We start from the raw sequence: 15022 nt of genomic DNA, 5'->3' as shown, positions 1-15022 counted from the left end.
TGCTATGTTAACTCTACTTTAAGAAGTTGCTGTATTTTAAAAAAAGTATTAAAAAAGTTTAAAATAATTTCATTTAAGTCATTTTAGGTGATGTGTTACAGGAGCTATTGTACACAGTGTAGACATTCATTTTTGATAATATGTGGTCCTCTTACAAATAGGTCAGTTAGAAGATTTCTATCTTTTGTATCCCATAGATGAAATGATCTTTTAAAAATTCATGCTGTCCAGTTACAGTTCTTGTTAGAAATGTAAAATGTCACCGGTCATTTCCTAAGACTTCCATTCAGAGGAATGTTAACACAAAAGAGTTTTGGTTGAGAGAAGCATAATGAATTCCTACAACTGTTGCCATTACATTATAGCATATTGCAGTAGCTTTCTGGAAATGTTGTGTGAGGTTTGGAATTTAAGAAACAGTTCAAGGTTACTTAAAGCATATTTATCTAGGGTTAAGCGATGCAAGATTTGTTCTCCAGAAGGCTGTAGAACTGGGTAACTTTGAGTTGATAAAAAGAGACAATTGAAGTCTGACCTCATAAAATTTGTAAATGGCAAGTGGAATTTCTTCAACTTGAGATTGGAAGACAGTTTGAAATGAGGTATTTGAAGTATATTAATCTATTTTTTAATGTTTAGTTATTTAATTTGAGTAAGAGAGGGATAGTGAGCAAGCAGGGGAGGAGCAGAGAGAGACGGAGACAGAGAATAATCCCAAGCAGGCTCTGCACTGTCAGCATGGAGCTTGATGGAAAGCTCGAACCCATGAACCGTGAGATCATGACCTGACCTGGACCCACGAGTCAGACCCCTTAACCAACTGAGCCACGTGGGCGCTCTACTATTTCAAATTTGTAGTTTTCCATTATGAAAATACGTGCATGTGTTATTTATGTGCACATACACACATTTATTTTATTATTTTATTTTTTTTAACGTTTATTTATTTAAAACAATTTTTTTTTAATGTTTGTTTATTTTTGAGACAGAGAGAGACAGAGCATGAACAGGGGAGGGGCAGAGAGAGAGGGAGACACAGAATCTCAAACAGGCTCCAGGCTCTGAGCTGTCAGCACAGAGCCCGACGCGGGGCTCGAACTCACGGACCGCGAGATCATGACCTGAGCTGAAGTTGGCACCTTAACCAACTGAGCCACCAAGGCGCCCCATATACACACGCATTTATATAAATTTGGAAGGTGTAGAACATTTAGAAGAAGGAAAAAAGAACTCTTCTAAATAGCTCCCAACTGTAGACATCAGTTGTTAACATTTCTTCTAAATAATTTTTTTATGCACAGGTGGTTTTTGGTGTGTAGGGGCTTAGGAGGGGATGGGGACAATCAAGTCAAGATCTTAATGTATATGTAGTTTTGTATCTGTCTTCATTTAATATTTTGCCAGTATTTAATAGTATTTTCTGTGCTCTTGCACAGTATTTGTAAACATACTGGCTGCGTATTCCTTTGAATGACTATAACAGTTTTTCAACTATTATTATCAGGCATGTAGGTTATTTGCAGTTGCATGATATTTTAAATGACTGTATATTTTTGTCTATGATACTTTCCCTTTATTTTTTTTCTTAAATAGATTCCCAGAAATAGGACTTCTACGGGGTTTTGAGAATGAAACTGCTTATATCAATTTTCACTCTCATGTGTGAAAGTGTCCATTAAACTGCATCCTCACTAGCATTAGCTGGTTGCTTAAAAAGTGATGGGCTGGCCGAATCATGAGTCCCATGAGAGAGCAAGAAACAATTTATGGGACCAAGGACCCATCTTGGAGTAAAAGTCAGGCTACTGAGTTCACATTAACAGCTGATTCAAGGGAAGCTAGTTGAACCAGGGGAGCTAGGGTATGTAGCCTAAGAGAGCGGGGGAGAAGGTGCAGCGGTAGCAGAGCTAGAGGTGATCTAGAAATACCCAAGAAGGGCCAAGTGTTGGTGCCTTACACAGTCCCAGTGTTGCTTTTTCTGGGGGATAAGAGTAGTCTACTTGGGGAATGGGGAAATCTACTTGGGGAATCTGGAAGTTGTGAGGGAGACTTAACTTTTGTTGTTGATACTCTTTTATGCTATTGGAAAAGTGCTGTTTCTTTTACCATGTGTGTATATTATTTTTTTCAACGAAAAGTTAGTTAACAAAAAAGAACCCAGGAATATTACATTTCTTTGATTATTAATAAGGTTGCATGCTTTTCATATGCTGTCAATCAGTTTTGATTTCCATTTTATCTGATTGCCAGACAGCGCAAAATTTTGTAGTATGAAGTGTCAGGTAATTCCTTTATTAATGGAAATTTTTCGTTATAAGATTTTTGTTTTTAAACAAAAAAATTTCCCCTTCAATTTCTTTTCTCTCCATTATTAGGCAGTGATGGGCCCCAGGGCTCATTTGCTAATTTGCTTATTTTTCTCCTTTATCCCCCAAAGATACGAACTTTAGCACATCGTTTCCCAACTTTTTTCATTGATTGATGTGTCTAAATTTGCCTCAGTATGGCTGAGAAGCCATGTTTTCAGTGAGATGTGAATTGAGGGTGAGCTAGGCCTCCGAAAACAGTATCCTTCACTGTGTTGCTGACATAAGGAAGCTGACAAGGAACTGAGGATTTGTTGGGCATGTTCAAGGTCGTGGAGCCATTGGTTTGGGAGTATACATATGCGGTGGAGTGTGTTGATGACAGAGAAATGTGAGATGGTTGAGGGTCCCATGAGCAGGAACATCTCTCACATCTGGCAGCCCCAGCAGGGGAGCCAAAGTGGGGAATCCAGAATTAGCACCAGGTGTGAGATGGGTCACGGCTATAGGGAGGCAGGTGCGAACTGTTTGGTTAGCAGCCAAAGTTTCAGGGAACTGAAGAGAGGATTGGCAGATTTACATTCTGCACTGTCACTCTCCGCCCCTGAGTATTACCAGAGTTAGCCAGCCTCTCTGGTTAACCTGTCTTTAAAAAGAACTGACATCACACCTTCCCTTGAGCTGCTTCATCAGTGTTTAGTGAGAGTGAATAAAGTGTCATAATAGTAGTTAATTCTCTGCTTTTGTCTGTTTACTTTCATTGTATTTTATTGCTTTTTTCTAATGGGGTTTTCATTCCTCATTTTTTAAAAGTTTGTTTGTTTATTTATTTATTTAGAGCGTGAGCAGGGGAGGGGCATAAAGAGAGGGAGAGAGAGAATCCCAAGCTGGCTCTGTGCTGTCAGCTCACAGGCGGATGTGAGGCTCGAACTACGGTGAGATTGTGACCTGAGCCAAAATCAAGAGTTGTCTGTTTAACAGGCTAAGCCACCCAGGCACCCCTCATTCCTCATTTTTGATATCTCTTTTCTCTTTTCTTTGGTAGTGTGTGTCCTATGCTTACTCTTCATGACCATCCTCATTTCAGATTTTTTCTTTCATGCATTACCAAAAGTAAGTAGAATAAGAACTTAATATACATAGAATTATACATAATATATATTATATATTACATTACATATATATTACATAATATAATATATTATATTATACATATTATATATACATATTATTATATATATATAATATGTATATATATAGACATACCTATTTCTCTTTTTTCTAAAGAGGCCTCTTAATTTATGCCTTGACTGCACCATCCACCTAGCCCCTGTTCCCAAGTGCTGGCCTGCACACTTCCCTGAAGAAACCTTTGGACATCTAACTTGACTCGAGAGTGGAAAGCGCCAACATCCTCCATTGTTAGACCATTTAAAAAATATGTCCTAGAGTTAGGAAGTGATCACAATCTTGTAATATTTTCTGTGTTCTCCTCTTCTAAACAAAGTGGTTCTAACCACAAATTACCTAAGTAAAAATGGTCATATAGCAATAATGGGAGGATTTTTATCTTGTTGAGCCTATCTTTACCTCCCCTGATGAGGATGTTTTTTGGCTAAGTCATTTCACAGTGAAGTATGCACTGAATGGCCAAAGAGGTCAAATGCATTTCCATGCATTGGGAGATTATATTTTAATGGAAAGGGACTTGTTGGCATATCTTTATGCATTTAACAATTAGGTTGAATTACTTGACATGAATTGAAATTGGTAAGAGATGTTTGCCAGTTTAGATGCTTTTAGAATTTTTCTTTCTTTCTTCTTCTTCTTCTTCTTCTTCTTCTTCTTCTTCTTCTTCTTCTTCTTCTTCTTCTTTTTCTTTATTGTGGGATATAGGCTTGTAACTTGCCAAACAGCTAAAGAAAATGATAGAATTGAAAAAAATAGAAGTTGAAGTAACTAAAGTTTTTTCTTTTTGTCCTTGAATAGGGACTTGACTACTTGACCAAGAAATGGAAGGTTGCATATTTTTCCTATTAATGTTTAATGATAATCTCTGGAGGAAATGCATAGCAAGCTACATACTGATCATTTTAAGTTTTATACTATGTTGTTTTATCCTATTGGTACTTTGTGTTCCTTAGTAGCTCAAAAGGAATTTTCAGAATATTGAAGTCAAGAGATTTGCCAGTGAAGACTTTGTACTCTTCTTATCAAATCAGTTCATAGTTAGGGCTGCCTTTCATTCACTGTATGATGCTGAAGATCTTACTTTTCTTCTGTTCATCAAGTCTTTATTTGAACTTCCCTTAAGACCTCTCTATCCTGTAAATAAAAGAGCATTTTGTGATTTCCCCATTGTCATTTAGTGCCTGTAAATCAACCCATTTAGTAGACCAGAATAATTGCTATCCTTTTAAAGGATGCATTTCTTTACTTTTTGTTTGTTTTCTTTTGATAGACTTTTCTGGTGAGATTAGTTATGGTATTAATGAATGTGACTGTTTGGTATTATATAAATGAAACGTGTCACAGTTTGGAAGATTTGCGTAACTCAGTGAATCAGTATTTTCTAAATGACCACATTATGATGGTACAAAATCATATATAAGTAAATGATATGTTTAAAGTGCAGGATAGATGGATGGAATTTGATGTAAGAGTATGAAACATTTATGAATATAGTTTCAGATTCCACATTGTAACTAACCTTTAAGAAACTACCCCTTGTTGAGTTTTGGTATAGTATCCAAGAAGAATATATCCAGAATTATTTGTCAAGGCTATTAAAATACTCCTCTCTTTTTAAAGTACATATTTGAGTGAGGTTGGATTTTTTTCATATATTTCAGCCAAAACTACATATCGCAACATTGAATGTAAAAGCAGGTATGAGAATTCAGCTCTTTTATTAAGCCAGACATTAAAGAGATTTGCAAGAATATAAAACAATGCCGTGCTGTGTTTTTTTTTTTGAAATCATAGTGATTTCATTAAAAATGTTTTTTATGTTAACATGTAGTAGGTTTGTTATTTTAACATGAATTAATAAATATTTTTAAAATTTCTAGGTTTTCATATTTAATATAGTAAATGTGATCCCTATAACTCATATAAACAAAAGCTCTTTGGTGTTCTCAGGGCTTTTTTTTTGAAGAGTGTAAAAGGTTTCCAAGACCAAAATGTGTAAGGACCTCTGGTGTAGTACTTAAGCACGGACTTGGAGCCAAATTGCTTAAGTTTGAAATTCAACTTGATTTATTGTTTAATAGCTCTTTGACCTTGGACAAGATATTAAACTACTTTTTGCCTCATGTGTAAAGTGGTTAATATAACTTGTAAGGTTGTGATGTGGATTAACTTGAACGTATGAAAAGTTCTTAGAATTTATATAGCACTTGGCAAGCTATATAATTATCACTTATTGAACATTCATAGTATAATATGTATTCTCTTTCTTGATGCTAAATTTCTAGATTTCTGGAGATTGAGTGTTTTGGGGGTATTAACATGGTCTGTCTGTTATCAGTAGAGTCCTAGATACCTGCAACCTCTTCTGTAATTCTTTTTCCTCCAAGTCAGTGGTTCTCAGCCTTTCTTGTGCATTCGAATCACCCGGGAAGCTGTAATTAAACACCCCAATACCCCAGACACACCTCAGATTATCCCACTTGAAACAGAATCTGGAGGTACGGGAGGTGTTTTTCTTGCTCTTCAGTGCTGCTACCAATACCAAGGAAATTTGTAGCATTCCCTTTTCCCCAAATTCCCCAAATATATGGTTTAATATTCACATAAATGATTCTTCGAGCCAGGCGCACTCTCGGTAGTACTCCATACCTTGTCAGTACCAGTTAACAGACTCATCTCTGTTCTCCCAGTTGCAATCATCCTATCCTCTGACCATACCTCCCATCCTTCCAGTTCAATCTTTTTAGTGTTTCATCTCCAACAACTCTTCTATTCTATTCGTTCCTATGTTAGTAGGTATCAAGATTGTTAGTGTTCATTCAGCCAGTAGCACCGGCTGTGGGATTAACTGCCAGTGTTACTGCCGGACACCTACTGATTGACCTAATTGGAGGAGCAAACCTCACCCTAATGAGCACCAGCCTACCAGGCTTTTATTTCATTTGTCATTCTCATTCTGCTTACTGTCCTTGGAGTTGCAGTAGCCCTAGTTCAAGCTTATGTATCTTCCCTATTTATTAGTAAGCCTTTCCCTGTGTAATGATACCTAATGACCCACGAAACGCAGGACCGTTGGTCCTGCCACCCTTTCACTAACCCACCTCCCTTACAGACTTGCTTGGCCTTTTCCTGACTTAACAGCCATGGTCCATAATTGTGATCATTCTTTTGCAAACCCTCTCAGATCTTTTGCCTCTCTTCCTTTCTATTGTGCTTTTCTGGCAAGGTCCCAAGCTTTGTTAAATCCAAATTCCTCTCACTCCACCTTTGCACCCAGGCAACGAAATTTATGCTAATTTGTCTCACTTAAAAACTGTACCTCTAACCCCAGTGGGGCTTTTAGTGCCGTCTGGAATTCCTCCTACATTTTTCCAGCCCATTTATTCTTCTGAATGACTCTTCCAAATGACTGGTTCACACTTCCTTCTCAAACTTCCAATATCATTTCCTTCTTCCTAACTCCCAGCTGATGACCATCCTTCGTGTTTCAAGGAGAACATATAAGCTCTAAGGAGAGGAGTTGGCCCCAAGCTCCTGTCACCTCACACAACAACCTACCTGTGCTCCTCCTCCTTCACTTGTCTTTTCCTCCTGTTCCTATGGATGGGCTCTCCGTGCTCATTTCTAAAGCCAGCCCTCTTAGAGATCCCATCCTTATCTACCTGTTGGCTTTCTTTCCTCTTGCTTTTCTGCACCCACCCCCTTAATGCCCCCCCCTCTTTTTCTACACGGACATTCCAGCAGGCTGCAAACATCTGAGCAGAACTTTCCCTTGACCCCACACTCCTCCCTAGTTACCAGTTTGAATTGTCTATACCAGCTATGTGCACTTTCTACCCATTCTCTCTTAAATGCTTGACAGTCATGCTTTACCTCACCAAAGAGTGCTTTTTGAGGACGCTGTTGATGGCTGTCACTGGACCTAGCAGTCAACTCTCAGACCTCCTTACTCACCGTGTCAACACCATTTCACACAAGCTGATCACCTCTTTCTCCTTGTGCCACTCCCTTCACTAGGCTTCCGAGATACATGCTGTTTGGTCCTCAGTAGCATTTATTACTATCTGATGTAGTTCATTGTTTGTTGCTTATTTTGGCCCTCTAAAATGTAAGCTTCTGGGGAGCAAGGGCTTGGTTTGTTTTCTTTACTGCCTAGAACAGTGGCTGAAGCTTAGTAATAGGCATCTGATAGCTGTTGTTGAATGAATGAATGAATGAATGCGAGCTTAACAAGGACTGCATGCTTACCAAATCTCTCCCCATTCCCGGCTTCTTTCCTTGTCGTCAGCTCTCACAGCCATTTCCTTCCTCTCTCTCAACCTTGTATTTCCTAACTTATTTTCCCTCTTCCCTACTCCGTTCCTATCATTTCCAGACCAAACCATCATCGGTGTGCTTGTGTTTCTGTGGGGTTCCAGTGTTTACGGAACATTTATTTATATCTGGTATAGGTGCAGATGGTCTATGGATCTGGGTTGAATGATGTTAGCATATAATGCTGAATTTATGTGCAGATTGAAAAAAATTAAAATTGTAAAAAAATAAGAGGAAATTAAGTCTCCCAGGGCTAAAATGACGATCTTCTAGGGTATCTAGGTTTCTCATTTTGTTACTACCCGGCTTCACACTTTACTGTCTCTGCCTCCTTCTAATGGAATTTCTCCTTCATTTTCTGCAAGGATTTTTAGAAGACAAAGAGAAGTCACCAAGCTCAAAAGACCCTTGTCACTTCAGTTCTGAGTTTATGGCTAATTAAGAGTAATCTTAGATTTTCATCACGGTTTTCCTCTGTGTCGATGTGCTGATGGGATGCTGGATGTGTATGAAAATTCGTTTTCAACTGGTCTTTTATTTATGGCTTCTACAGAACCTTGCCTCCTGGAATCCTTCAAATCCTGAATGTCTGTTGCTTGTGGTGAAGGAGCTTGTGCAACAGTATCACCAGTTCCAGTGCAGCCGCCTTCGTGAGAGCTCCCGCCTCATGTTTGAGTATCAGACGTTACTGGAAGAGCCGCAGTATGGAGAGAACATGGAAATTTATGCTGGGAAAAAAAACAACTGGGTAAGGATTTTCGAGAATGGGGGAAAAAAGGCACTTCATCTGTAATAAAATAATCAATTCAGCTATTCATTTATAGTAAACCCCAGCCATTTCCCTAGACAAGCGTGGTTTTAGTTGCCTGTATACTTTCTCATAATTCAGAGTTTGAAGGGACTTGAATGTTCATCTGGTTCATTGTGTTTCTCAAAAGTCATCTCCTGGGAAGTGTGTAAAATTCCATCTCCCGTCCTCAGAGCCAGGTGTTCACACATCGGAGGTGGAACTTCAGGACCTGCCTGTATAACAGGCCCCCCTGGACTGGGGTCTGGTGCAGGTCACAGAGGCCACGTTTTGAGACACAAGCGTCCCCTCCTTTTCAGTGTAGAACGTGTCAGTATCCCAGTCAGATCAGAGAGGTCAGTAACTCTGGTGGTAGCTAGCTTGTATGGAGCCTTTTATCATCTCTTTTTATAATTTTCCTACTTTGTAGGATCTTTTCATTTTTATATTTAGTTATAAAAATAGGGACCGCTTCAGGAGCTTGTGTCATCCTTGCCCAGGGGCCATGCTAATCTTCTCTGTATCGTTCCGGTTTTAGTGTTTGTGCTGCCCAGGCGTGCCCTGTAGGATCTTTTTAAAATGCAAGTCAGGTCACATCTCTCCTCTGCGCACAACTTTCATCTCTTCTCCCTTTCTCGCATCGCAAAAGCCCACGTCTTTCCCGTGGACGTGCAGAGGCCCTACGTGCTGCCGTCACCACCGTCCTCTACCCATCCTTGCTTCTCCCGCTTCATCTCTCACTCTCCCACCTAAAACTTTTCAAGTCGAGCCACACTGACACCCTTGCTGTGCTGCGCACACACAGGTGCGCTGCTGCCCTGGGGTCTTTGTGTACTTTTCCCTCCTCTGCCTTCTTTCCCCTAGATATTCTCACGGCTGAACCCTTCCTTTTCGTTTTTCCCCTTGTGTCCTATTCTCTGCATGCCTGTATTAACACCGCCTGTTTTTTTGAAAAGCAGCTTTCTTGAGGTACAGTTTCCTTAACCATAAATTCACCTGTTTTAAGTGTACAATTCAGTGATTTATAATACGTTTACCAAGTTGAGCAACCACGGTCTGGTTTGAGACTGGCTCCTTCACCCCAGTAAGATCCCTCACACCCATTTATGGGTAGCCCTTTTCCTGCCCCAACCCCAGGAACTACTAAACTACTTTGTTTCTGTATAGACTTTCTTTTCATACAGTGGTATCGCACAATATGTAGACTTTTGTGACTGGCTTCTTAGGATGATATGTTTGGGATTCTTCCATATATCACTGGTTCATGTCTTTTTATGGCTAAGTAATTTTCCATTTTAGACATGCCGCGTTATGTTTATCCATTCACCTGTTGATGGACATTTGAGTCGTTGCCACTTTTTGACTATTATTATTGTTATTTTGGATGCAAAAAGGTGGTTTTATTAAAGCATGGGGACAGGACCCGTGGGCAGAAAGAGCTGCTCCACTTTTTGACCATTATGAATAATGCTGCTATAAACATTCACATGCAAGTTTTTGTAACACCCCATTTTTAAATCACATCTCACACACCCCCACCTTTACTCTGCTCTACTTTTTTTTTTTTGCAACTCTTTTTAACATACCACGTGATTAACATGTTGTGTTAATATATGTTGCTGCATAAAGTAATCGTTCCAGAATTTAGTGGCTTAAAGCAACCACATTTATTATCGTAGTCTTTGTTTGTCAGGAATCTGTGTAGACCCTGTGCTTCAGGGTCTCTCAGAAGCTGAACCCGAGGTGGTGGTCAGGGCTGCAGTCACCTCGAGGCTCAACTGGAGATGGATCCATTCCGAGTTCACTCATGTGGCCGTTGGTACCATTCAGTTCCTTGCAGGCCGTTGGATTGAGGGTCTCGGTTCAGTGCTGGCTGTTGGCCAGGACCGCCCTCAGTTCCTCACCTCTTCGCAAGGCCTCTCCACAGGGCAGCTCATAAGGTGGCAGCTGGCTTCACCGGAGCAAGCAAGCAGGAGAGATCAAGAGTGTGTGAGCAAGACAGACGTCATAGTCTTTATAACCTGATCTTGGAAGTGACATCTTATCACGTTTTCTATGTTCTGTTAAGTCCAGTCCACACACGGGGAAGGAATCACCCGAGAGTGTGAATACCCGGAACCATTGGGAGACACTTAGAAATAGTCTACCGCACTCATTTATTACGCTTATTGTTTGTGCGTCTTTCCCCACCGACATGTAGAATTTCATGAAGGCAAGGATCTTTGCTCTGTTCACTGTTGTATCAGAAACACCTGGAACAGTGCCGATCACATTGTTTACATTCTATAAACATTGTTGAAAGAGTGAGTTAATAAAGTCGGTTTAGTTAAGCATAAAATAACTTGCAGGTTCCCTTCTCTGCGTTTGTTCTTTTAGGTTTCACTTAGCCTTCCTTTTCTTATTAAATATGGCTCCTCCCCTTTTATTCTTCAGCCTTTTCTTAAAGGACGTGTTTCCCAAGGTCTTATGCCATGATTATTGCCTTTGAATCAGTAGGTCTAAAATTTATTCTTGTTGCAAACCATCTTTTTTGTTCTGTCCAAAGTTTAATAAAAAACCTATTTTGCTTATTTTATTGTGGTAAAAGACACATCAAATTTAATTTACCATCTTCACCATTTCTAAGTATACGGTTTAACAGTGTGGAGTATATTTGCCTTGTTTTGCAACGGATTTCTAGAACTTTTTCACCTTATAAAACTGAAACTCTATACTCATTAAGTACCAGTTTCCTTTCCTTCTAGCCCTTGGCAACTGCCTTTCTACTTTCTGTTTCTATCATTCTGGGTCTTTTAGATTCTTCAAATAAGTGGAGTCATGCAGCATGTGTCCTTTTGTGACTGGCTTATTTCATTTAGCATGGTGTCTCTGAGGTTCATGCAGCTTGTAGTATGTTTAAATTGCATCCCTTTTTAAGATTGAATAGTATTCCATTGTAAGTATGTACACATTTTGTTTATCCATATACCCGTTGATGGACGTTTATGTTGCTTCCACCCCTTGGCTATTGTGAATAAAGCTGTATTGTATAAGGGCGTGCTCATATCTTTTCACTGCTTTGAATTCTTTTGATTATATCCCCAAGGGTGGCATTGCTGGACCATCTTGCTAATGTTATCTTTAAGTCTTGAAAAACCTCCTTACTGTTTTTCGTAAAGGCTGCACCGTTTTCAGTTTCCATCAACATTGCGGAGTTTAAGGTTTTAAACTGTTGGTTATTTTGAAATTTGAATCTGTTCACGTGGATAGTAAGGAAAACTTTGTTGAAGTTAGTTTATCTTCTAGTCCTAGCATCTCTTCTTATTGAGTAATCATCATATTTCTCTTCTCAAAAACAGATGTTAGGTTAATTTGGCATGACTTCTTGGTGAACCTGTGTTGTCTTTAGTGCTGATAGACTCATTTGAAAATGAGAATCACTTCAGACTTTAGTTTTTTTTAGTCTTTGGTTTTTAGGATTTTCCTTCCCACCCAATTCACCCTTTGAATATTAACGCTGAGTTTAAATATATCTAGTTTTATGGCACCTTTTCTGATCCAAAAAGTTTTTAAATTATAGTTGACCTTTAAACAACACGTAGTTAGGGTCACCGACTTTCTTCCCCTCCCCCCAGGCAGTCACAAATCTGTGTGTAACTTTGGACTCCTCCAGAACTTAACTACTAATAGCCTCCTGTTGACCAGAAGCTTCACCGCTAACATAAACAGTCGACTAACACATACTTTGTATGTTATATGTATTATGTACTGTATTCTTATGATGAAGTAAGCTAGAAAAAAGAAGATATTAAGAAAATCATAAGGAAGAGAAAATACATTTATAGTCCTGTACTGTATTTATTGAAAAATATCTCCATGTAAGTGGACCCATGCAGTTCAAACCTGTGTTCAAGGGTCAACTGTGTATTCACTGGCTCAGCTAATACTCGACTTGTAGTCCATGTAGCTATTGGAGTTTAAATTCATTTAAAGCAGCTAGACAGTTTGAATTTATAGTGTTTTAAAAACTTTGTATTTAAGGGGCGCCTGGGTGGCGCAGTCGGTTAAGCGTCCGACTTCAGCCAGGTCACGATCTCGCGGTCCGTGAGTTCGAGCCCCGCGTCAGGCTCTGGGCTGATGGCTCAGAGCCTGGAGCCTGTTTCCGATTCTGTGTCTCCCTCTGTCTCTCTGCCCCTCCCCCGTTCGTGCTCTGTCTCTCTCTGTCCCGAAAATAAATAAACGTTGAAAAAAAAATAAAAAAAAAAATAAAAAAAAATAAAAAAAAATAAAAACTTTGTATTTAATGTTACTGATTCTCCATTCTTCACTTAAAAAACCTACTACTGCTCTACTCACCCCAGTTTATTTTGATTTATTATTGAGTACTTTGTAAGCATTAGAGCAATGGGTATGGATTTAGGGAAAGTAAAGAAACTGAGAATCCCATGACAAGGCAAGGTGGGTAGTTAGAGGTCAAGCTTACAGCAGAGCAGACCTAGAGAAGGCCTAGTAGAAGTGGGAGCTGAGACTAGAAAATAAATATATAGGCATATGAGTTAGTTACTGGTCAAGGAACAGAATATAAGGTGTCTTGAGGGATGAAACACACTGAAGTTTGGCATACTGGTTCAGGAATGCATTAAAGGACAGTCTGCTAATGGAATCCAAAACTAGACCAAGAATCTGGACAATAAACACAAGGCCCTGGCAGAAAGAAAGGAACTTGATTTTGAGCCAAGATTTTTTGAATCAGGGATTGTATGAGTTTCCTATTGCTACTGTAAAAAATTTCTATAAACTTGGTGGCTTAAAACTACACAAATGTATTATGTTCTAGTTCTGGAGGTCAAAAGTAGGAAATGGGTCTCCATGGGCTAAAGTCAAGGTTTTGGCAAGGCTGTGTTCCATTTGGAGATGGAACACAGTCTCTACAGGAGACTGTTTCAGGGTACTTAAGAAACTCGCAGATGTGCTCTCAGAGATATCTCTGAGATGCTATGGAGAAGCAGAAAGATCTTAGAAGACTGCAGAAAGAAAAAAACATTCTGTTGATTTTTGAAAGAAATGACACTCAGGTCTTTAATGACACTCAGGATGATTTGCAGACATTTACATAAGAACGCGATAGTCCCTTGGAACAAAAGTTGGGTAACCAAGAAATAGTCATGGCAATTTGTTTTACCCTTTTAAGGAAGGTGGATGTCATTGACTTAGATTATCTCATTTTTCTTTTTTTTTTTTAATTTTTTCAATGTTTATTTATTTTTAAGAGACAGGGACACAACATGAGTGGGGGAGGGGCAGAGAGAGATGGAGACACAGAATCCGAAGCAGGTTCCAGGCTCTGAGCCCAGCTCGCGGGGCTCGAACTCACGAGCCGTGAGATCATGACCTGAGCCGAAGTCGGACGCTCAACCAAATGAGCCACCCAGGTGCCCTTCATTTTTCATTCTCCCTTAACATTCTACTGACAGTATGTTCCTTTCTTAGGCATTTGAATATGTGGAAGAACTACACCTAAAAGATTGAATATAACTCTTGTCAGCCATCAGGTGTCTTGCGGAATGTCACAGGGATTCTCTTTTGGGCCTATTTTCTCACTGTTTTATTAGGACATTGAAAGGCACGCTTTTCAGGCTTTCTCATAACACAGAATTTGAAAAGGTGGTTGCTCTGAAAGACTACAGAATCTATTTAAAATTATTTTTAGGCACTGAATGCTGTACCGGCCCCACAAGATGCAATTTTAATAGGGCTAAGCCAGTGCAGGACTGATGTACATTTATGGAAAGTCTGCTCTGCTAGTTTTGGGCTACAAGGGCCGTATCCCAGCCACAGCTTTTGCTCTTGAAGGTGTTAAAATCCAATTGAGAAGGCTCTGTACCTATTTGTGAAAAATGAAGGAGCAGTGCCGGATAGATGGTCTCAAGTGGAAGTAGAGCCCGTGTAAGAATTTAGACGACCCGACCACTGAGGAGTGGAGTGACTGTGGAAAGCTGTCACTGATGAACTGGAACTGGCCAAGCCCACAAGGGACGGTGGGCACAGCATGATAGGTAGAGGAGGTCAGTGAATGGTTGGAGAACAACTTAGGGGCATGACATACATGAGGAACAAGAATTGTAAGCACACATTCTGGTTTACTGGTCAGTAAATCCGATCTATTATCGCTTAGTGCAATACTGAAGCGTGAAGACTTTTGTATGAAATACATTGATGTTTATTAATTAAAACATTAACATTAATATGCTCTCTAACTAAACCACCATAAGATTGATATATTCTTCCTGGCCTAAATATAAGTCTATTTATTTTGGTTCTCCTGATCCGACTGTCCATCTGATAAGTACCCTCTGTAATGAATCCAAGAGTATATGTAAGTATTTAATACCTTTGGATTACAAGATCCTGTATTCTTTTGAGAGGATGATGACTGCTTGCCTTC

General features: G+C 39.4%; 1 protein-coding gene and 1 non-coding gene across 4 annotated transcripts in view; one reads left to right on the top strand and one right to left on the bottom strand.

Annotated features, from left to right (window-relative positions):
- The window catches only part of BABAM2 (BRISC and BRCA1 A complex member 2), a 403550-nt gene that overhangs the window by 116463 nt on the left and 272065 nt on the right, over window positions 1-15022 (top strand). For all 3 annotated transcript variants that reach the window (XM_043604241.1, XM_043604240.1, XM_043604242.1), the window contains exon 5: window positions 8365-8559. In XM_043604241.1, the coding sequence (XP_043460176.1) occupies window positions 8365-8559 (195 nt within the window). The remainder of the gene's footprint in view (window positions 1-8364; window positions 8560-15022) is intronic.
- On the bottom strand, window positions 9056-9160 carry LOC122467365. The gene has a single exon (XR_006292908.1). It is a non-coding gene; the product is annotated as a U6 spliceosomal RNA (small nuclear RNA).

This window comes from Prionailurus bengalensis, chromosome A3, assembly GCF_016509475.1.
Source record: "Prionailurus bengalensis isolate Pbe53 chromosome A3, Fcat_Pben_1.1_paternal_pri, whole genome shotgun sequence".
NCBI lineage: Eukaryota > Metazoa > Chordata > Mammalia > Carnivora > Felidae > Prionailurus > Prionailurus bengalensis.
The sequence above is the reverse complement of the archived record's forward strand: the minus strand, read 5'-3'. Positions and strand labels throughout refer to the sequence as shown.